The sequence below is a fragment of the Mastigoproctus giganteus genome, chromosome 4 (genome assembly GCF_048544385.1).
Source record: "Mastigoproctus giganteus isolate SK-2022 chromosome 4, ASM4854438v1, whole genome shotgun sequence".
NCBI lineage: Eukaryota > Metazoa > Arthropoda > Arachnida > Uropygi > Thelyphonidae > Mastigoproctus > Mastigoproctus giganteus.
Genome location: NC_143578.1, coordinates 166,374,952 through 166,400,406, shown reverse-complemented (window position 1 = coordinate 166,400,406; position 25,455 = coordinate 166,374,952). Strand labels below are relative to the sequence as shown.

At 38.8% G+C, this 25,455-nt stretch overlaps 1 protein-coding gene across 1 annotated transcript in view; it reads right to left on the bottom strand.

Annotated features, from left to right (window-relative positions):
• Window positions 1–25,455, bottom strand: part of LOC150087173 (ATP-binding cassette sub-family F member 1) — a 276,369-nt gene that overhangs the window by 74,351 nt on the left and 176,563 nt on the right. Inside the window, exon 11 of the mRNA XM_090371867.1 lies at window positions 22,190–22,367. Coding sequence (XP_090227993.1) covers window positions 22,190–22,367 — 178 coding nt within the window. The remainder of the gene's footprint in view (window positions 1–22,189; window positions 22,368–25,455) is intronic.

Below are 25,455 nucleotides of genomic sequence, written 5' to 3'. Positions count from 1 at the left end.
AGAAGTTTAATATGCTATCAAATAATAAGCATCAATGAAAATAATTTTATCTCTCAACATAATCTCCTCAAGGTTCAATGAATTTTTCTACATCATTCCTGTAACATTTCTCATGGCCCATAAACCAGGCAATTACATTATACATCACATCACATCACTGTTTCTCTGAAATTTTTTACACGAAAGTGATCCTCATTGAAACAAATAGGTTGCTGGGGGCCAGATCTGGTTGACTGGGTGGCCAATAATTTCAAATCCAGATTCATGAATGACAGTCACTGCAACATGAGATTTGTGACCTAATGCACTCAGATGATGGGTAAAAACTTGTGAAAGTGAAGATCATAAATATAATTGAAAATTTCTGTTCAATAATAAGTTTTTAATAAAAATTGGAAGGTGTCCATGCTCAATATGCACAGAGACCTTGTATGATCCCATACCTCCAGGTGATGCTGTATGTGCCTTTTCTATACTAAAAAAATGCTGAAACCAGATGAAGTTTAGACATAGCTTCCCATTCATTCATTCATTCATTCTCATTCTCTCTCTCTCTCTCTGATTTTAAAAAGGTATTCAGATTCTGTTCTTATTAAGTGATTTAAATTGCCCTATTTCATCTAAATCCACAATGTGTGCATGTTGATTAGATAGTAATTTTCTTCCAGGTACCATATTAATCTGGGTCTCTAGGTAGCCTGTTAATGGATCTCTATTTAGTTGAAAGTATCAGGTTTTTATCTGGTTTTGGGAATGCTAAAATTACTGCCGGACATCATGAATTGGGAAATATTTTTTCTTGCATATTCATTTTAAAAGAATGTTATCTACTGACGCAATGACATGATAAAACAAATGAGAGTTGTTTTATCAGGTCACAGTGTATGCCATCTAATCCCATTACACTTGCTTTGGAGATGGATATGCACAGGTATGATTTATTCTTGGTGGCTGGGCTATTATATAGTTCTTCATGTAAAAAAATTAATTCCCAATCACTAACGTCATTCTTTCAATCCTCAAGATGTTGGTAAAAGTTTCATTAATTGCATCTACAACTTCTTAAGTTCCACAATTAAATTATCTGTGTAATGTAATAGTAAATTTGAATACCAGCTATTTTTTTTAACCCAGCAGTGTTTAATAACATAAGTGGTATGGCAACCTCGACAGCAAAAACTTTAATCTTAAGTTTTGAGAAAAGTAATTAGTATTCTAAATTGTGCTTATATTACACTAATGCTTGATCTTTTATTAGTAAATTGCAATACTTATTATATTTGTTATTTTTTAATAATAATTCAACTTTCTTTAAATGCTGTATGATGATTGGCCTGAATAGTTTGTCTTTATACTTATCACAGTCATTAGGCCTATATACACACTCCTACCCTCATTTTTGTTTCCTCATTGCATATATCATACCAAACTGACTCAACATTGCATGGGCCACCCTTGCCCTTTTAGTTAAGAAGCACATAAAATGTAAGGCAGTGCATCCAGAGGATATGGGACCAGAGTGCAATGTTGAATCAGTTTAGAGATTATATAAGCACAACCAAATATAAGGGTAAGAGTGTGTTATAGGCCTAATGACTGTGCTAAGTATATAAAGAAATAGTGGGATAGTATATCAGAATGCCTTATACTGGGTCACTTTAACTTTCCAGACACTCTGTATATACACTGTGAGTGACCATTCCACTAGACCAGTGGTTTTCGACCTTTTTTTAATAACGGCACCCTTAAGTAATTTATTTTATTTTATTTTGCGGCACCCCTACTCAATTTTCTGCCAGTTAGATCCGACTCACTCACTCACACTCTCACTCTCTCTTTGATACTAGTTATTACAATAATATAACTATAAATAAAATTACAATTCATAATACAAATTATATATATATAATAACGAAACAGGCCTACGCGCTCTGGATTCATTAAGAAATTTATTATAGTTACACACAGAGCGTACAAATAAAGAAGAAATATATGAGCTTTCGGCTATATGGTAGCCTTCATCAGAATTAAAATACATGAATGGCAGTTGGAATGGAGATGTGCACTGCCAGGTGCGTGAGACGCGAGGTTTAATTGTTTGTTGACGTTTGTGGCTGTGACGCATGATGACGTGGCCAGCGTTTGTCCAATGATAGAACTACTGACTCTGTGATCGGGTTGACTTGGCAACCACTGTTCCTGTTCAAGGATTTATCCGAAGATTTTATATTTAACGATTCCAACCAGGTACGCTTTAGGTAATGGTGGGATCTGTCTACCACCACGACATCGCGGTGTGGGTCGATGTCGTGGTGGGTTGTCCAGACATGTTCGGCGATAGCTGAGTGTTCTACATCCGCTAAACGGATCGCTCTTTTGTGCTCCGAGAGACGTTTCTCGAGTCGACGTCCAGTCTCTCCAAAGTAGCAGCTAGTGCAGTCACGGCAAGAGATGCGGTAGACCAAACCGCTCTGCAGAAGGGTGGGGACAGGTGTTTTCACGTTGGAAATGAAAGAACGCAGTTTCTTGCCTGGGAGTTGGATGCACTTTATCCCGTGTGTTCTTAGGATTCTACCGATCTGTTGTGACAGGTTGGGGTAGTATGGGATAAATGCCCTCGTGGATGGCTCGTCACTGTTGGTGTTGTAGCTGGTCGTCACGATGTCACGTGTCTGTAGATCACACCTGTCGAGGACGTCAATGGGGTAGCCACACCTCGTAAGGTCTACTTTGACCCTGGTGATCTCTTTGCGTCTTTCATCAGCGGAGCTGGAGTGTGTCCAGGCACGAGTAAGCAAGGTTCGGGCAGTGGAGAGGAGGTGGCCTCGCGCGTGTGCTGACCGGAAGTTGGTAAACTGGCCAGCACACATGGGCTTACGATAAACTGTAGTCCTCAGGTATGTGCCTTCACGTCGGACAAGTGTATCTAGGTATGGTAAAGAGTTGTTCGACTCCAGCTCAATCGTGAATTTTATGAAGGGCGATAGTGAGTTGAGGTATGATAGAAGTCGCTGACCTGAGTCTCTAGGGATGACCACGAACACATCGTCAACATAGCGACACCAAAAGGCGATGTGATCTGGTGCGTGTGTAAACGCACGTCCCTCTAACTCCTCCATCACGATGTTTGCTGTGACTGAGCTGACAGGGGAACCCATGGCCGTGCCATGTATCTGCTGGTAGACTGAGTCATTAAATATGATCGCACCCCCTGTTAAGCACAGTCTGAGGGCGGCGGAAATGTCATCGGGTGTGAGACCAGTTCTTTCGTTGAGGGTTCTATCATTGTCCAAGAGTTGCTTTGCACAAGAAATGGCAAGTTCCACAGGGATGGAGGTAAAGAGCGATATGGCGTCGAACGATGCCATAACTTGATCCTGCGAGATGGATACAGTGCGAATCCTTTTTATGAATTCAACACTGTTGGAGACGGTGTGGGTGGTCTTGCCAACTAGAGGAGAAAGAAGTCTCGAGACAAATTTAGACAGCTCGTAAGTCGGTGATCCACAGCAGGATACAATTGGTCTCAGTGGTGTGTCTTCTTTGTGCACTTTCGGTAGGCCGTAAAACCGTGGGATCTGACATCCGGAGGCACGGAGGTGATTACGGGTTGACTGTGTGATCTTCCCTTGTTTCAGCCAACTGTTGATGAGGATATTCACCTCTGATTCCCATCGTTCTAAAACTCTGTTGGGGTTGATGGTCAGGGGTTTGTATACGGTAGTATCTCGTAAAAGTAGTAGCGCTTTCGCCATGTAATCAGTGTGGTCCATTACAACCGTACGGCGGCCTTTGTCTGCCGGTAGAATGACGATGGACGAATCCTGTTTCAATGCCTTGAGGGCAGAAAACTGTGTACGGTTGAGGTTTGAAGAGACGGGGCGAGCACGGTGTAGAACTGCTGCAGTCTTCAAGCGGATTGTGTTGGCTACATCTTCTGGGAGGCGTGATAAGCTGGCTTCCACACCTAAGGCGATGTCGGTGATCGGCGGGTGCTTAGGAAGAATGGCAAATGTCATGCCAAGAGTCAATAAGTTTATTTGGTCTGCAGATAACTGTTTGCTGCTTAGGTTCAATACGAAGTCCGTGGAATTAGGCATTGAAACAGGATTCGTCCATCGTCATTCTACCGGCAGACAAAGGCCGCCGTACGGTTGTAATGGACCACACTGATTACATGGCGAAAGCGCTACTACTTTTACGAGATACTACCGTATACAAACCCCTGACCATCAACCCCAACAGAGTTTTAGAACGATGGGAATCAGAGGTGAATATCCTCATCAACAGTTGGCTGAAACAAGGGAAGATCACACAGTCAACCCGTAATCACCTCAGTGCCTCCGGATGTCAGATCCCACGGTTTTACGGCCTACCGAAAGTGCACAAAGAAGACACACCACTGAGACCAATTGTATCCTGCTGTGGATCACCGACTTACGAGCTGTCTAAATTTGTCTCGAGACTTCTTTCTCCTCTAGTTGGCAAGACCACCCACACCGTCTCCAACAGTGTTGAATTCATAAAAAGGATTCGCACTGTATCCATCTCGCAGGATCAAGTTATGGCATCGTTCGACGCCATATCGCTCTTTACCTCCATCCCTGTGGAACTTGCCATTTCTTGTGCAAAACAACTCTTGGACAATGATAGAACCCTCAACGAAAGAACTGGTCTCACACCCGATGACATTTCCGCCGCCCTCAGACTGTGCTTAACAGGGGGTGCGATCATATTTAATGACTCAGTCTACCAGCAGATACATGGCACGGCCATGGGTTCCCCTGTCAGCTCAGTCACAGCAAACATCGTGATGGAGGAGTTAGAGGGACGTGCGTTTACACACGCACCAGATCACATCGCCTTTTGGTGTCGCTATGTTGACGATGTGTTCGTGGTCATCCCTAGAGACTCAGGTCAGCGACTTCTATCATACCTCAACTCACTATCGCCCTTCATAAAATTCACGATTGAGCTGGAGTCGAACAACTCTTTACCATACCTAGATACACTTGTCCGACGTGAAGGCACATACCTGAGGACTACAGTTTATCGTAAGCCCATGTGTGCTGGCCAGTTTACCAACTTCCGGTCAGCACACGCGCGAGGCCACCTCCTCTCCACTGCCCGAACCTTGCTTACTCGTGCCTGGACACACTCCAGCTCCGCTGATGAAAGACGCAAAGAGATCACCAGGGTCAAAGTAGACCTTACGAGGTGTGGCTACCCCATTGACGTCCTCGACAGGTGTGATCTACAGACACGTGACATCGTGACGACCAGCTACAACACCAACAGTGACGAGCCATCCACGAGGGCATTTATCCCATACTACCCCAACCTGTCACAACAGATCGGTAGAATCCTAAGAACACACGGGATAAAGTGCATCCAACTCCCAGGCAAGAAACTGCGTTCTTTCATTTCCAACGTGAAAACACCTGTCCCCACCCTTCTGCAGAGCGGTTTGGTCTACCGCATCTCTTGCCGTGACTGCACTAGCTGCTACTTTGGAGAGACTGGACGTCGACTCGAGAAACGTCTCTCGGAGCACAAAAGAGCGATCCGTTTAGCGGATGTAGAACACTCAGCTATCGCCGAACATGTCTGGACAACCCACCACGACATCGACCCACACCGCGATGTCGTGGTGGTAGACAGATCCCACCATTACCTAAAGCGTACCTGGTTGGAATCGTTAAATATAAAATCTTCGGATAAATCCTTGAACAGGAACAGTGGTTGCCAAGTCAACCCGATCACAGAGTCAGTAGTTCTATCATTGGACAAACGCTGGCCACGTCATCATGCGTCACAGCCACAAACGTCAACAAACAATTAAACCTCGCGTCTCACGCACCTGGCAGTGCACATCTCCATTCCAACTGCCATTCATGTATTTTAATTCTGATGAAGGCTACCATATAGCCGAAAGCTCATATATTTCTTCTTTATTTGTACGCTCTGTGTGTAACTATAATAAATTTCTTATATATATAATAATTTTATTTTTATATAGAGGTACTAAGTAAACATCAATTATAGATCACCACAAAATTAAAAAGATACCGTACATCTTTTTGTAATGAAATAAATATATAAATTTAAAAAAATAATAAGTTTAAGTAACTTAAACCCAAATGACGTAGCTGTTTGTTTGTTTGTTTGTTATTTGGTTTTTAGGAGCATTAGCAACTAAGGCCATATTGCTCTGGGATATGCGGTGGTCATTCCCTGACCTTTCTGCATCCTCCATATTTGGTGGTGACGGGCTCGAACCCCGGTCTAATCAAGAAGTGTGTACTACGCACTGCTGCTCCTTCCCACCTGGCTACGGAGGCACCCAAATGACGTAGCACCCCTGGAATATTGTTGCGGCACCCCGGCTGAAAACCACCGCACTAGACCTTGTGAAATGGTCACTCACACAGTAGCAAGACTTGTGGATTTATATGATGATTGTTTCCTGCAGCAGCATCAGAGAGATAACAAGAGAAATCAATACTCTTGATCTGAATATCTGCAGTAATGCTCCTTGCATTGAGATTCACTGCTCTTATACTTATTAAATTAAGAATCTGCATATCAAAAACCCACTAGGTGGCAGTGATCATATATTGATGAGGGGGTTGCTTAAAGATGTAACTACTGTCAGAGGTAAGGGAAAGGGCTTTTGCGTTCATAAAGGTGACTACAGTGGCCTCAAGACATTTTTTAAATTCCATGCAGTAGGACCAACTGATGAAGTTACCAAGAGTAAATTCTACATGGGAAGCATTCAGTGATATCATTATAGAAGGTACTGGGCATTTTATTGCCTAATACCTTCTATAATGACATAAGCAGTACAGAAGTACAACTTACTATATAATATTGGTGTAAATACACCATATTTTACCCATAAATTTGACTACCTGAGTAGAGTAAAGGCATCGTTTGTTTTTTTTTTCTCATATTGTGGCTACTTCCACGAGATACCAGGTATTGCACTACTGTTATTTATTCTTGGTGGACATCACCACCACCCAGATGGCACCGTTTCGGAGCTTGTTGGCTAACTCATTGTTGGACGGATAAGAGGTAATGCAAACATGCCATCGTAGTTGTGAAGTTAATTCCGCAATATGAGAGCTGCCAAATGGTGAAGATAATGTTAATATTTTGAGGATTAAATGCACAAGGTATAATATGTTATAGGTTAAAATTAACTATAAAATATCGGCGTAAATACACCACAGTTTACCTATAAATTTAACTACCTGAGTAATGTAAAGGCATAAATTTATTAGCATTAGTAAAGGCACATGATGCAAGAAAGCAAGCTTATATAGCATCAGCTAAAAAAAAAACTTTCTCATTTCACCCATCCACTAGCTCCAAAAGTTTGACTAGTTCTGCCTTGAATCTGTTTAAGCTATCAACTTCTACAACAGATGGAAGTTTGTTCCCCTTAACAAACCTGTTGGCTAAAGGCAAACTATCTTTCCTTAATTTTAATTTATATCCTCTCATGCGATTATTCTGAGCAAGAGGAAGAATCCCAACAGCACTGAGCATGCTCAAACCATTCAAGGCTTTATAATCCTCAATCAATTCACCTCGGAGGTGCCTAGTCTCCAGACACTGTAATTTGCAAAACTTATGCCTTTCTTCGTAAGAGCACCCCTTTGTTCCATTCACTAATCTTGTTGCCTTTCTCTGTACAACCTTTCCAGCAGCTCTACATCCTTCTTAAAATGAGGCCTCCAGACCTGTATACAGTACTCAAGGTGTGGGCTGACCACTGCCTTATACAAGGGGATAATCACCTCCTTATCCTTGCTAGAAAAATTCCTGTATACCATCGACAAGACACCATGAGCTACACTTGCAGACCATCTGCACTCCTCAGAAAACTTCATATATATCTGCCTGCACAATTACCCACAGGTACTTTTCATTCTCTACCACTATCAGTGGTACACAGTTGATACGTTACTCTGGGGTTACTGCTTCCCATACGTAGTACTTTACATTTTTCAATATTAAATTTCAGTTACCACCTCTCAGCCAACCTGCTCAACTTTTCTAGATCCTGTTGCAGCAGCATACTGCCATTAACAACCCTGCTGACCTTCGTATCATCTGCAAACTTGGATATTAAGCCTGATATATCATCATCAATATCATTAATAAATACAGAAAACAACACTGAACCTTGATGGACTCTACTAATAACATTAGTGCACAAAGAGCAGTGTCCATTGATTAGCACTCTGTCTTCTTCCACTCAGCCATCCCTTATCCATAGCAGCAATTTGCCTCAAATGCCACACTGCTCCAATTTGTGCAGTAGTCTTCCATGTACAACAGTAACAAAAGCCTTTCTAAGATACAAATATATGATATCAAAATTATTTTTTGCATCCAGTTCCTTTGTGACCACATCATAGTATCCAATCAAATTGGTCAGACAAGACTTCCCCTTAACAAACCCATGCTGTGTCCGAGCTATAACTGAAGTCGTGTCTTTGATCCTGCAATGCTTCTTTAACCAGTGCCTCCATTAATTTCCCTGGAAAGAAGTTGAGCTAATAGGTCTGTAATTACTTGTGTTATTACAGACCTATTAGCTTGTTCCTCCTTTGTGAATTGGGGTCACATTTGGGTCACATTCCTTGGATACCTCCCCGGAATCCAAGGAAGCTCTCGTAATTAGGGCTAAGGGTTTGCTTGCTTCCTTCCTTTGCTGCCTCCTTTAATATAACTGGTTAGATCCCATCCACCCCCAATTGCCTTTCTTATGTTTATCTTCAACAATTCCTCCTCCACTTTGCTCTCAGTTATTACAAAATCATCTAACTCACTGCTAGAGTTTAATTCATCTCTGGCATTCCCCTCCTTGTATAACTCCTCATGTGTGAACTGAGATGCAAAATATTCCTTTAGTTTGTTAGCTACCTGAACAGGATCATCAACCGTAGAACCACCAATATCTAGTAGAAAAATCTGATTCATCACCATCCTTCTAGAGTTTACATAAGTAAAGAACTCTTTGCTGTTTTTCTTTGCATCCTTTGCCAAGGATTTCTCGTAATCTGTCTTGGCCTGACTAACCTACTTTGTGACTTGGTTACAGACCAGCTTATATCTATCAGCGGTTTCTGTGTCACCTGTTAATTTATATGTATCCCATGCATTTTTCTTCTCTGCCACATCTCATTAGTTCATTTGACATCCATTTAGGCCTAAACCTTGAACAATATTTCTTAGTTGGTATGAAAAGCCTAGTAGCTTCCAAGATTAATTCTTTGACTGCTTCCCATTTTGAATTTGCTGTTGGTAACATCATCAATTGGTCCCACCATACAGAATTTAAATACTGTCTCAGACCACTATAGTCACCCTTTACGAAAGCAAAAATAAACCAAACACCATAGTTTATGGGTAAACTGTGGTGTATTTACACCAATATTACATAGTTAATTTCAACCCATAACATTTGTGCATTTAATCTTCAAAATATTATCATTATCTTCACCATTTGGCATCTCTCATATTTTGGAATTAATTTCACAACCGCGATGGCATTTTGCATTATCAGGGTGCCTGCTCGCCCACCGATGAGTGAGCCAACAAGCTCCGAAACAACGCCGTCTGGGTGGTGGTGGTGCCCACTGAGAATAAATAACAGTAGTCTGCTCTACGAGAGAAGCGTCATCTATTCAAAGTAGTGCAATACCTGGTATCCCGTGGAAGTAGCCACAATATGAGAAGAAAAAAAAATCAAACAATGCCTTTACGCTACTCAGGTAGTCAAATTTATGGGTAAACTATGGTGTATTTACACTGATATTATATAGAGCTAATTTCAACCTATAACATATTATGCCTTGTGCATTTAATCTTCAGAAGTACAACTAAGTTCAAAGGCATAGGCACTTAAATGGATGTTAGATTAACTGATGGCAGTGAACTAAAATGCATGAGATGCATATCAATTATCACATGATACAGATTATATCAACTGTACACCATAGCCAAAAATTGCATTACTTCATATAGCATGTCCTCCCCACCTTTTCTTACTACTGAATACATCGTGAATTGTCAAAATAATAGTACAAACTTATCTGTGACAGATTTAAACCTCCCAAACACTTCTTTATTCATTTCACAAATATACGTGGTCTCAGTTCTAATCTGAATGATGTCCATTTCCACTTACAGTCTGCCAAACCTCATGTACTTTTCCGACAGAATCCCAGTTATTGGTTGATTCAACCACTGCTCATCTGTTGTAAGAGTTATTCACTGTACGATTCATTTCACTTCGAAGATGGTCCTTGTTTATACATCTGTTTTGATATTCCCTGATGCTGGGGCTTTTACAATTTCTAATAATCGCAAAATCTCACAGAGATTATTCATTTACCTAAGAGAATACAAGACAATACTAACAATGCAGCCAATCACAAACAACCCTTTTAAATAGAGTGAGGTTGAGGTGAGTGATCCCTCAGGTACCTCAGATCACAACTTGGTGATGGTCTCTTCTCCAATGGAGCCTTTTTCTCATGGCCATTCTCAACCTAGTGTTGTTTGGCATTACAAGAATGCAAAATGGGATGATCTGCGAGTTTTCTTTTCTTCTTTTCCATGGTCAGATTACTGTTTCAAATCTTCTGATTTCAATGTTTGCTCAGATTGTGTCAGTGAAATTATTCCTGTAGGGATGAAATACTTTATTCCACACTCCACCTGAAAATCTCATCCATCATGTAAACCTTGGTTTTCCAATAAATGTGCTAAGGCTGTTCAAGAGAAGAATGTTGCATATCATAATTGGCTTGTATGCAAATCTCCATGTTCATTTTCTGCTTACATCAAAGCTCACAACAATTATAAAGCAGTCATAAATCAATCCAAACTAGATTTTGAACTGGCTAAGAGTAGAAAACTTGCTTCTTGTCCAAATGGTATTCAAACATTCTGATCTTTTCCAAAGTTATTGGCACAACTTTTGCCCACCTCTGTAAAAATCAGATGGCTCTATTGCCACTTCCGCCAAAGATAAAGATGACCTGATAGTATGCTACTTTTCTTCCAACTCGTGTATCGATGATCTTGGTAAACCACCTCCTACCATTCCCAGTACACTCCATTCAATGCCTCCTGGGGTCTTTCAAAAAAGATGTCAAAAGGATTTTGAACAATCTTGATGCTAAGAAAGCTCCACGCCCTGATGGTATTTCTGCATTTGTTCTCAAAACCTGTGATTCTGAACTTATTCCTGTTCTGTGTTGCCTTTTTTCACTTTCTTATTCCAAAGGTGTTTTCCCTTCTGCGTGGAAATTTGCTCATATCCAGCGAGTTCCTAAAAAAAGATGACAAATTTCTTCCATCCAATTATCATCCCGCTTACGTCTACTCTTTCAAAAGTAATGGAGAAATCAACTAACTGCTAACTCCTAAACTATCTAGAAATTTTCTGTTTGATCAATGATCACCACAGTATAAATTCCATCAGTGTCAATCCACTGGTGATATTCAGGCTTATGTTACCCATCTATGGACATATTCAATGGAAAAGTTCGTTGAAACTCAAGCAGTTGCTCTTGACATTCCTAAGGCTTTTGATTGTGTTTGACATAAAGGTCTTCAAAATAAGCTTGAATCTTATGGCTTGCCAACTGTTTTTTGTAATTGGGTATGCAGTTTTTGCTCACTGCAGATGATGGTAGATGGCTCTCTGTCTTCTAACTTCTTCACTAATGCTGGTGTTCCCCAAGGTTTGGTTCTTCCTCCCACTTAACCACTTGTATATTAATGACCTTCTATCATTGACCAGAAATCCTATCAATAGCTTTGCTGATTGCATTCCACCTTCCAGTTTGAGAAACCTTGCCCTGCACAATCAGCTTCAACTGCTCGAATATCCAATACCAATTCCTTAAATACTGATCTCTGGGTAATTCTCCATTAGGGCAAAGATAACTTAGCTGATTTCAATCCTTCTAAAACTCAGTCCTGTCTTATACGAAGGACATTCAATAAGTTATCTACCTAAGGTACTTCCCGTAGTTATATTTCAATGATTCATAATTTATCGTGTTCCTACATATCTCAACTTGAATCATAATAATTTTGATTCCACTGTTTTTAGGTTGTGCTGCTGTAACAGAAAAAAGGAAGACATCTGTATCAAATTATGAATTTGCTGAAACTGGAGCATCGTTCACTCATAAAGTTTCTCACCAAAGAAGAAAATGGGCCAATGGCCATTCATGAAAGGACATTGGCTGTGTATGGCAGCAGTGTGCCTTCCGAGTATGAGGTGAAATTCTGGTCAAAACAAATTGAATGAGGTACAGAGTCCATCGAAGATGATCCATGTCCAGGAAGGCATGTGACAGTTGCCATTCCAGATATATGCTAAGCTGAGAAAACCCTTGTGCTGAATGACAGACATTTAAAGGTATCCCAAATCTCTAGGGAATGTGGTATATCTGAGGGAGCAGTTACCTGCATGAACATTTGGGGATGACTAAGGTCAGTGTAAGGTGGGTCTACAAATTTCTGACCACTGTGAAGATGCAATTCAGAGTACAGCATTGCGAGGGGAATTTAAAGCCTTATGGAAGGAATCCTGAAACTTTCATCTCCAGAATTGTTATAGATGATGAAACATGGGTTAATCACTGGGATCCTGAGAGCAAGCAAGAATCAATGCAATGGAAGCACACAGGTTCTCCACACCCAAAAAATTTTGCACACAACTTTCAGCTGGCAAGATTATGGCCGCCATTTTTTGGGATGCTGAAGGAATTTTGTACCTTCACTACTTGGAACACAGGCAGACAGTCACTGGGGATCATATGCATCCCTACTGTACAACATAAAGGAAAAACACCGTGGAAAACTTTCCAGTGGTGTGCTGCTTATTCACAACAATACACCAGTGCACAGGTCAGTGCTTTGAGAGACTGACTTTACAGAACTTACCCATCTGCTTACAGTCCAGATCTGGTCCCAGTGACTATTTCCTGTTTCAACACCTCAAGAAAAACGTACAAGGACATCACTTTGCTGATGATAATGAACTAAGTCTGCTGTTTCTGTTCTTTGATGGACAGGACAATTTTATTTGTCTGGTATTTCCTCATTGTCAACAAAATGAAACAAGTGCATTGAAGTTCAGAGGAGTTACATTAAAAAATAAAGATTTTTGCCTCTATTTCCTTCATAAGTAGGTAGATGATTTATTGAATTCCCCTCGTATCTAGCAAAAAGGATTCTTCTGCTCCTATGCCTATCTTTGATGACACTGATTTATAGGCAAGATCATATATCTTTACTGGGATGATATATGATCTTGACCTGACTTCTAATCTCTCTTGGCATAAACACATTACAAATATTGCTTTCTCTGCATCTAAAAAACTGGGTTTTCTCTTTTGCTCTTGGCCTTACTCTTCTTCCAAACAGCTATTCACTCTGTACAAATCAAAAATCAGCTCTATGCTCCCGCACCTGGGCCAGTGTCCCCAAAAGGGAAGGCAATTCTGCTCCTATAAAACTAATCAGCCTGTTTTTTTTTAAAAAAAAATAATAATAAATTATAAAAACATAAATAAGAGAAGGGGAAGACTAAAGCAGTGCCCACCTTCAGAGGAGCAAATGCAGGGATCCTTGCCTAAAGGGATATACACCTATACCATGAAAGAATGAGCACTACTCAGATACAAATAATAGAAACAACAAAATCAAAACATGGAGCTCACAAGGCAATTCCTATTAATTCCTATCAAACAGAATATCAATGTGTGTCCCATTACATCCCAGACAGAGAAATAATGAACCAAATAAACACAAAATACACTATGGCCACCACCCTCTTTAGAATAAATAAGGAAACCAACAAAATGCAATTTGTTTTTATGAATTGAAACAGCATACAAGTGTGCAACTCAAAATTTAAATTAAATCATAGTGGCATAGACCAATAGCATGATTCATAAAGAATCAAGTCTAACTGACTAAGGGATATTTCCCTTCTCTTATTCGTGTTTTTGTAATTTTATTTGGTTTGAAATAGGGACTTTAGGTTAATAGGACATATCTATAACTTTATTAACAATATTAATTTGATGTAACTATTTCATGGTTTAAGTGTTTTCTAAGTTCAAATTCAATAGCTTTAGTGATATAACCACATTTTTCCTCATTACACATAGTAAATATTATTTCCAATACAGATGCAACTTGGTCTAATATATTAATTCTCCTTTACTCTGTTTGGCTTCATCAGTCCCACTGTTTTACCACATGGAAGATTTCATGTTGGATTGAACTGTAACACCTAAGTTATTTTCTTTTTTTTTTTTTCTTTTTTACTCAAACCACTTTTAGCTCCTCTTCCTCATAGCTTATGCATTGCATGATGCTAGGATTTCTATTCCCCAAATGCATAAATTATATTTAAAGTAGTAAACTTCAGTTGCCAATTTTGGACCATACATGCAACTGATCCAAATCTTTTTGAAGCAACATGGCCTGGCTCAGATAATTAACCACCCTTTACACCTTAACATCATCAGCAAAATATGACGATTTATCCTAGACACCTCATCAATATTATTTATGAAAATTAATCTGGAGGGGACCAAACACTTGATTACTGAGAGATGCCAATTGATATCCTGGTCCACCTTGAAGACTGACCATATATGACAAAATTCTGTCTCATTTTTTGGCCAGCAAGAAATCTAGTATAGGATCTTACCAGTAACACCAATTTCTTCCAGTTTATAAAGCAGCTTTCCACAAGGAACAGTATACAAAGCTTTACTAAAAAACTTTACTAAAGAAAAGAAAACCCCAAACACAGAAGGTATTAGAGGACAATATCTAATACAGTGCGTGGATTGAAAATTTACATAAGAATCATAATTTTTGGGAAATATATGCAAAGGAAGATTGTTCCAGAAAACAGAAGTGGAAGAAAAAATGAAGAAGAGAAAAAAAGTTGGTTCTGTGAGTATGAAGCTGGACAATAAATGTGTGCTGGCTAGTTGCAAAGCAGCATGTGTTCAGACTGATTTGGGGAAAGTGGAGGAATTATCGATGAGAATTCAGAACAGTGTCCATGGAAAGAAAAAATATGCAAGAGAAACAGAACATCTGTGAGACAGAGTGGAGTTGTAAGGGAGAGGACATTAATTAACCCAACTGCCCTCTTTTGATTAGAATTGAGAAGCCTGAGAGAGGTTTGGACACCACCCCAGATGTGGAAACAGTTCCACAGTAGGGTGGACTTGCACAGGAGTGGTAGAATCCTTGTTGCTGTTGTTGTTATTGGGTTTAAAGACACAAGGGCTACTGAGGCCAAATTGTGTCTATTCATTGTTTAATTGCATGACCCTACCCTTATAGTTGTTAAATTATATACTTTTGGATAGGCCAAAATATTTTAAGTATATTAAAAGTTCTACAATATTTGCATCGTTTCCTAGGATATGAAATAATTCATGTGATACGTTAAGCCTGGAAACTGATTGAAAAGTGTTTGACCAGATGGTTGAATGTAAGGGACAATCAAGCAGAAAATGGCAGACCGTAAGCTGACTGTTACAGGATGAGAACTGAAGTGGGCTTTCTCCCAATAACAAGTAGAGATGGGTATGATGTGTATGTCCAATTCTCAACCTTGACAACACCACTTCCTCTCATCTGTTTTGTCGTAAGCCAGAGAGCCACAGCTTTGGTTCTTGTTTTATTTGGTAAAATTTGCTGTTAGTATTCCTTTCCCATATCTGTGACCAGTTGTCGTAACATGCTTTACAAATAACAGGCTTGTAGTCAGTGTATGAACCTGAGGATGTTGTGAGAGAGTGGGTTGAGGATGTGTAGCGGCAAAGTCCGCACTTTCATTTCCCGGAATGCCAGAATGGCCAAGGATCCAGCAAAAGCTGATTGGACACGCTACAGGAGAATATCTGAGAATGAATCCCTTTCAGTGTAGGATGAGAAGAGCAGAAATATTTCTTTATGCCATAGATAGCACTGATTCCTTCAGTGCTACCTATGGCATAAAGGCCATATTGCTCCGGGGATATGCGGTGGTCATTCCCCGACCTTTCCGCATCCTCCGTATTTGGTGGTGACGGGCTCGAACCCCGGTCTAATCAAAAAGCGTGTGCTACGTACTGCTGCTTCTTCCCACCTGGCTACGGAGGCGCTCTTGAAGTAATCAGTGTAAATTATTGCAGATGAGATGGAAAGTTCAATAATCTTACTAAGTGCTAACTTGATGGCATAAAGTTCAGCAGTGAAGACACTGCATGATAAAGGTAGTATGACTGAAATTGTACATGAAGGAAAAACAGTCGCAGCACCTAACATACTGTCAGTTTTCAATCCGTCAGTATATATTTTACTGGCATGGGAGTTAAGAGTAGCATGAGCTGAGTGCAATGATACACATTTTCTCCCCACTGGAGAAAATGTGTATCATGGGAGGCAGAAACATACGTCCAAGGTGGAACAGGGGCAGTTGTGTTCTGAAAAATATCAGCTAAATCAATATTACAACTCTGAAGAAGATCTTTGCTCCTGAGTGAGGCAGGTCAATTTTCATGTGACTTATTCTCATAAAAAAGAATCCCACCGAGTGTGATAAAGATACTCCAAACTGGGGTGCGATGGAAAACTGGATCTTTGAAGCGTAGAAAAGAAATGTTTTTCTACGAAGATGTAATGGAGGATCATGGGCTTCAATATAAAGACTTTGCATGGGAGAAGTCCTGAATGCTCCCAGAGCAGTCCTCAGGACACTGTGCTGGATGACATTTAGCTGATCTAATGTGCTTTTCCTAGCTGACTCATATGGGAGAACCATAATCTAAGTGTGAACGGATCAGAGACTTGTAGAAGAAGTGAAGTAAGGGGTACCAAACAGCTCCCCATGACATGATGAGACTGATCAAAGCATGTTCAACTGTTTTAGACAAGTAGTTCATAAATATGTGATATGTGCTTGGAAGTTAAGCTTACTATCTAATATCAGGCCCAAAAATCTGATGCTGTTTACTGCTGGTATCAGACTATTGTTTAGCTGTAATTCAGAATGGTGGTGGACAGCACGTTTCTTACAAAAGTGAGTGGTGGTAGACTTTTGTTCAGCTAGTTGATATCCATTGCGTGACATCCAGGATTCAATTCTGTTAATGGCAAGTTGGAGTTGATAGTGAAGTCATCCACGTACATATAAGCCTCCACAGTTTTGGGATATCTCTGGTTATGCTGTTGACTTGAATTGCAAATAATGTTGTGCTGAGTATAGATCCATGTGGTACTCCTTCCTGAATATGGGGTGAAGACAGTATGTTCTGATAATGGACCTGAAAAGAGCGGTGGCGTAGGAAATTCTGATTTATCTGAGGGAGATGACCCCTTAGTCCTAGGTGATAAAGGTCCATAATAATACCATGTCACCAGATAGTATCAAATGCCTTTTTCAATATATAAATTGACCATGGCTAGATGTTGCTTCATGACAAAGGCATTGAAAATATTCGATTCAGCTTTGATAAGGACATCGAGTGGATCTGTTCTTATAAAAGCCACTCTGATGATCTGTTAAGAGTTTCTCTGCTTCTAAGATCCAGGTAAGTCTCATATGTACCATTCTTTCAAAAATTTTCTCCATGCAGCTTGTGAGAGATATTGGCCTATAACTGTTAACCAAAGAGGGATCTTTGCCTGGTTTTGGTATGGCAAGTATGAAAGAATGACGCCAGGAAAGCGGATAAGCATTTCCTGAGAAGATTCAATTATAGAAAATCAGTAGGGTATGTAAATCCTCTTCAAGTAATTGTTTTAGCATGATGTAATGTACGTCATCTGGGTTGGCAGCACTATTTGAAGATTTATTTAAGAATTCCTTGAGTTCTGTTAAATTAAACGGTTGATTGTATGGAAATGAGAGCTGTGTGGAGCAGTTAATTTTGCGGCATTCTGCATCTGCCTTGATGCACTGAAAGGAGATGGAGTAGGAAGCAGAAGCAGATATCGTAGAGAATGATTCTGCTAGTGCATTGGCAATTTCCTTAGGTGCCGATAGATCTTTCCCATTCCAACAGAGTATTGGAGAGGGTGGTCAAGTGAATTTTCCATTTGGCACTTTAATTCTTCTCCAAATGAGTCAGTGGGTCAGTGTCTTTGGTGATAGTTGAGGGCAAATGAGATCCAGGAGTCACATTTGGCTTCTCTCCTAATCTGCCTTGCTTTGGCTTTAAGTCTTTTGTATTCTATTAGATTACTGGTTGTAGGGAAATTACGGAATTTGTTCCAAGCATGGTTTTTCTCACGCTTGGCATCACAGCAATCTGTATTCCACCAGTTGTTATGGTGGGAACACCTGTGAGGTTGTGACTTTGGAATTGAATTTTTAGCTGCATTTAGTATCTGATTGGTAATGTAGTTAGTTACGTCTTCAATTGGATGTTGATGAACATATCTCCTGTCTAAATGAACCTGGGTGGAGTAGCTCTCCCAGTTTGCCTTCTTGAACTTCCAGGTGGATCGGTGCTCAAGATTTGCAGTACCCGTGTTTGTAATGAGCAAAGGATTGGAAAGTGATCGCTGTTTAGAGGATAGTTTAGCACTGACCATGTCATACTTGGAAGAATTGGTGAGAAGACTTATGAGTCTATTGCAGAGGTAGATCCTGTAGATAGGTAAATATAAGTGGGAGATCCAGAGTTTAGTATAGTTAGGTTGTTATTATTCAAGAATGTTTCGATTAATTTGCCTCTTGTGTCAATCGCATACGATCCCCATAATGGATGGTGGCCATTGAAGTCACCAAAAAGGCAGATTAGAGATGGTAGTAACATGCCCAGATTATCAAGTTCTGTATTTGAAAATGGTTGAGAAGGGGAAATATATATAGAAGTTAGGATAATTGATATACCGATTGAAACATGTGCTGCCACAGCTTCTAGACTAGTTTGTAACTGAATTTCATGTTTGATTTTACCTGTCTTTTCTATATATTGTGTAGTTTGTAAATTTTGGTGAAGCTTGAGATGATAAGAAAGTTTCCTGTAGACATACTCCTATCGGATTGTATTGAATTAGTAAATCTTTTAGGTCAGAATTGCTTCTTAGTCCTCTGTAGTTCCACTGTATGATATTAGTCATTATCTAAGTTTAGTTGTGGTGGATTGGTCTGACTGTTTTTTAGAAGTGGAGCATTCCAGTCTGTCTTGCTTTATTTTATATTTTTTCAGGAAATAGGAGCATACAGAATCCATGGTGTTATTTGCATGGAGTTCCAAAATCAGCTCCCCATCTAAATGCTCATCTACTTCCAATACTGTTTGTGGGAGTTTCCATTTGTTTTGAACCTGTGTCGGATTTCGTTTGCTCTGTGTCATATGGGACCGATGGAGTATCACTAGGGATGCTGACTGGTGTATTTGTAGCTTCGCTAGTTTGAGGATTTTCTTTTTTTGAATTTGAAAGAGTAGGTTTAAGCCAATGAACCACAGAGGTATTTGGCAGAATTGATACAGCTGTTTATGCTCCAGTAGATACATGGTTTCTAGTGCAAACAGCGTAGGATTGACTACTAGGCATGCTCAACACAACTTGCCTACGTGGTTCAGGAAACGTAACTTTATTTTCTAATTTATATTTCTGAATTTTTTTCACTGTAATCCATAATTCGCAAGCTTTGGAAAAGGCAGGGTGACTTCCCTTGCAGTTTGGACACGCACGGGTTGTGGCTGAGCAATCAGTTTGATAAAAATCGGCAAAAACCTTTTCAACTTAAATAGTGATATCTCAAAGTTTGAGATCTGCCTGAAAGCATTGTAAATGGCAGCAGTGGTGAGTCTGGCATTTTTGTCTGCTCCTTATGTTGACCTAGTAGTATTGAAATGATGGCGGAATGGGGAATATTTTGCCTGCTGCCAAACATGACCAAAATAGAAACAAGAAAAATAAAGATGGGGGAGGGAATTCATACCAGAAAGTACAGAAACTGGTAGTTAGCAGCAACAAAAAACAAAAATCATATGCAAGGAGAGTGGCAAAGATGTGCTGAAACAGAGATATGACTGTTCCCCAAAACGTGGCACCTCCTCAGTGAACAGCTATTTTTTCTAACCCCAAAATGCTCCATCGTCAAAGAGAAACAGAAAGCTATCCTCAAATCAAACTGTTATTCACAAACAGATACTGAAGTACTATTTCTGAATAGATACAGAAGTAAAAGAAGCAATGAATACAGAAGTAAAATACAATAAATACAGAAGTAAAAGAAGCAAAGAAGACTCTGCCCTTTGCAGAAGACAATATGGATAACAACAATTCATACCTCACTAAAGAAAAACAAATCTCAGCTAAAAAATTCAAAATTTCCGACTGCCTTTGATTGAAGGAAATGACATAGTCATTTCCTTCAGTCAAATGCACTGCCTTAGATTTTATGTGCCTTTTAACTAAGAGCATAACTTCTCCCCCTTTTGCTGAAAATCAGCATGAGGAAGTGGCTCCACTGGAGAAAAAAAATCACCACCAAATTGTGATCTCAGGTACCCACAGGACTGCTGATATTAACTATATACTTTTAATGGTTGTCGGCAAGGAAAAGATCAGAGTATTTGATGTGTGATGAGGATTGTCTGGCATTCTGGTAGGGAAAAGAACAAGTTTCAAAAGGTCATTAGTAATCACAAAAGCCACAACATCTCAACTAGCTAAGTATAGGAAACTAGAAAATTGCAGCCAAATGGAGTTAAGAACATTAAAATCACCATGAAAACTATTTTAATGTTAAGAAGGTTAGATTGGGGGGGGGGGGGGAAATCAAGCTTCAAAGAAAGAAAGTAAGTCAAAAAGTTCTGAGTGATTTGCAGAGTTGGGAGAATGATACAGGCAATAGACGAATTTTATAGAATGGAGACACGAGATTTTAAATCAGAAAAGAAGAAAAAAAGGAGCTTCCATATTAAGATTTTTTTTTGTATTTGTTTTTTTTTGTATTTGTTGGCGCATCGGCTTCTGTGGCCATAATGCACCTCCCAAGGTTTTTGCAGTATTTTGATCCAAGCCCTAGGCGGGATTCGAACCCGCGACCTTTGGGTTGCCAGGCAGGCACTTTACCCACCCGGCTAGCCCGGTCGGCTCCATATTAAGAAGTTCTTGACAGAAGTTATTAGAGTGAGCATATGCATAAATACCAGTTTTCAAAAAGTAATCACCACCAAATAATAGAGCAAATAATTATATGACAAATAAGATCACTAATGGTGGAGGCAAATGATTTGGGCTTCTGAAAGAAAAAATGTGGGACATCATTGAGATTAGAACTAAGATACTATATATTTGTGAAATGAATGGGAAAATTTTTGGAAGGTTTATATTTTTTTCACAGATATGTTTGTTCTATTAGTTTGACTATTAGTGATGCTTTAGTGTAGATGAGGCAGAAGTGCAGGGGAGTATGAAATACAAAAATTTTGGATATGGCCTACATACATACAGCAACATATCTAATTCCTTTTCTTAACACAGCTTGGCAGTGTTGCCCACATACACACTACTCAGACTCCTTCCAGTCACCAGCCAGCAGAAGCAAAAAGATTATGCACTAGCTGGACTAGAAACTTCCAAGAGAGTTATCAATAGGCCCTGTCCAGTGGACTACCTAGCAGCTGTCCTGCAAAACCAATTTTAAAGCTGTATCCTCAAAACATAATGCAAAAAAAATTAGCAAAATGCCCATTATAATCTCAAAAGATGCAATTACATTATGGTTGGAGAGAGAGATTCCAAACTTTTCTGAACAGAATTATGTTTCCTTACTAAAGGTGCATTCTAACCTTGTGAACAAGTGGTACGGGGGGGGGGGGGTTAATAATACATATTGACAGGAAAAGGAAAGCAAAAAAGGTTTTGGTATAACTAAATAAGCAAAACAATTTTTTAGTCCACACAGCACTAATTGGTAGGCAAAGTTGCTTGGTCACAAAATTGCTTGGTATCATAGTAAGCCACTAAATATTACATCAACAATGAAATCACAGGCCAACTAGAAATGCATGTGCATGTTATTTGTGGGTTTTTCTTTTCTTTTTTTTTTTTTTTTGTTTAAGAATTTCTCTATTTAATAAGTAAGCAAAATTCTAAACAGACTTACTGTGCAAGCCAAGAATAGGAGGATTAAGAGGAGGTGGATCTGGAAAACTAAATTTCACTAGATAATCTTTTGGCTTTTTTATTAATTCTGCAGGACCATTCTCATCATCCTGATTATTTGGTAATTTCTGCTTATTCTTCTGCTGTTTTCTTGTTAAAGCATCTTTGGTAGCTTTTTCCTAAGAATTAATTCATAAATGATTAAAAAAAGTTAAAAATTAAGGACAGAAATAAAATCAAAAGAACAACGTAAACTGAACTGAATGAAGGCTATAACAGTACTGCAAGAATTACAATTTGCCACAAGAAAGATACTTTTTTTTTCATAATATTAGTAAAAAAAAATACAAGGTCTGATCAAAAGCTTAAAGATACTTTAAAATACCTAATCTTTATAAAAAAAAAATCAGAGTATATACATTTTTAAAAATGTCTTCTTCAAAGTAGTTCCCATGATGAAACTGAAGTGTCCAACACTCCTGTAATTTTTGGCATCACTAGGAAGGACTTCAACTATTAGAGAGTTGAGTTCCATTTTCACATTCTTTTGGATAGTTTAAATGTCATCAAACCTTCACCCTATCAGCTAATTTTCAATTTGAGGAAGAAGAAAAATTACATTGGAGCACAGTCAAGTAGTAGGTGGGTACTACAGAAACATTTTATTGGTCCACAATTTTTGAATGTCTGTGCAGGAACACTGTTTTCCATCATTTTCAAGCAGGTGGTGGTGCTTTCTCCTAATTATTTCCCTAAATCGAACCACAACCTTTTTTTTATTATTATTTTCTTTTCTTTACTTTTTTTTTAATAGGCCTTAGGCAAATTCTTAACAAATTGATAATGAAAAATATCCTGACTGCTGCAAAAACAAGCAGAATTTGTTTTCACATGTCTGAACCCACCAGGCTTCTTGTGGATGAGGCAAATTTGGTGACTTCCAATGGGACAACTGAAATTTTGTTTTGGGGTCATAGCTTCATCACCAAAATAACAATACAGTTGATGAATTTAGGGCCCATTTCCCCCTTTCTTTTCAGTTTCTTGAACAGTTCTGAATAATGAATCTTTTGGTCATCATTCAAAAACATAATCAAACAAAAATTTTGCTAACATGACATGTGCAGAGTTACTGATCAAAATCACCTCTCATTATCCAAAGGAGATTTCCAGTTCATCAGTAATTTCTTATATGGTTAAGAATTGATCAGAATTAATCTTTTTCATATACTTTAGCAACCATTTCATCATTGCTTAAGTTGAAGGCTGACTTGAACACAGGTTTTCTTCAACAGATTCTTGACTACTTTGGAAACATTTCAATCACTGATTTCACTTAAGCAAACATTTTACTTAAACAAATTCACAAATTTAATTCTTAGCATTTGGAGTATTTCTGCTCCGTTTATTCAACTCTATAATGTTATTGGGGGAAATAAGGGAATTAATTAGGGAAGCGGATTTAAGGGAATTAAGAGCATTGATGTAAGTTAACGTATGAGCAAGGAAAATGGCCAGAAAAATATGTACACATGGTAATGATACCAATAGAAAAAAAAAGTCATTCAGTGAAATGTAAAGATTTTAGAACTATAATTCTAAAAATATTATAATAGAAGGATGGCAGAAAATGTGGGAGAATGACAGTTTGGTTTCAGGAAGGAAACTTCTGCTGTGTTTGTTCATTCCCAGATGTGAGTCTTCATGCTTCTTGCAATGGATGCAAGACGCATGAAGATTCACATCTGGGAATGAACAAAGATATATGTACAGCCACTATCCAAATTATGTAAGGGTTGCGTTCCGCAGAACTCTGCGTAAGTTGAAATTTCCCTAAATGCTTATGCAACACTAGGAACTATGTGCACTGAATTTGACTGAAGCAAAAAAGAAATGTTTAACAAACATGTAAATAGAATTATTTATTCAATTTTTTATCTCATGCACAAGAAAAATTACAAAAGTGTACAAAATTATAAAAAGAGAGAGGAGACAGGCATAACGTCAGCAAGTTTTACCTTTCGAGCATCATTGCCAGAATTAACTCTCCAGCTGATAAGCATTCCACTGCGGAAGTTGAGGGCTGTGGAAATTTAGAAGGGATTTTTTTCCAACACATCACAAAATTTCTCTGCAGTGCAGAATTGCCACTGGCAACTTCGCCGCATACTTTTAATGTTTTGGAAATCAGCGCGATGCTTGAACCTATTAAACCACCCATTGCTTGCCACGAACTTGGCTTGGGGTTCACTGTACTTATCCTTAATATCTTCAGGAATACTTCTTGCTTTTGCTTGAATGGCCATTGGACTCAGGCATTTGCTTCTGAATATGATTTTCCATCCATATTATTAATAGCTTTTCCATCTTCGAGCACCTGAACACTATTTTGTGATCACTGTTGATCTTAAATGAGTTGAACCTTTAACATGTCATTTTTATATGCGCACTGTCCCTTAAAATAGCATTCACTGTTGAAGCAACGAGACCTAATTCCATGCAATAGATGAAAAAAACTTTGTCCTGCTTTGTACTTCTTAATTAATTATCTTCATTTCTAAATTAATTTTGTTTCATTTCCCAGCACTGCCAGCACTTGCACTTTCCATTGGTCCCTTTCCCTTCACCATTGTAAATAGGAATTAAGAGAAGATTCTGAAAATTTATTTATGTTTTTTTATATGATTGAAGATTTCAGTGAAGGGGAACTCATTTGCCCATAATACCGTAATGTAAAAACCCACAGAATTCCATTTATCGATATTATCGCAGATGCAATAAGATCGAATGTACTACTCGTTTATAATAGATTTATAATAAATTAGTAAACCAGAAAGTGCACATTGCTTTTATTGTTTTATGGCAGTGACCTCCAGAAATGTGTTTTAGAAAAATATCACAAAAGTGTTCAAAATTGATTCTTATAACCAAACATATGATAATGATGACAGTGCAGTGCAATTTCCATTATAAAAATGACCTTTCAGAGAGATAAATAGCTTAGTTATACAGCGAAAATTTCAACTTCCGAGGTCTTGGAGCGAATTACAAAAAAAGTGTTATTGGGTTCACATTATGATATTTTCACAATACCTCCAATTCCTTTGGGATGCAAAATATGTTTCCATGATTTTTTTAAGTTTGCACCGGCCAGCAAAAACTTACGCAAAGTCAAATTTCCGTAAGTTTAGTATTATGTAAGCCAGGGAGTGGCCGTATATGTTTTAGATTTAGAGAAGGCTTTTGATTGGGTAGAATGGTGTTATA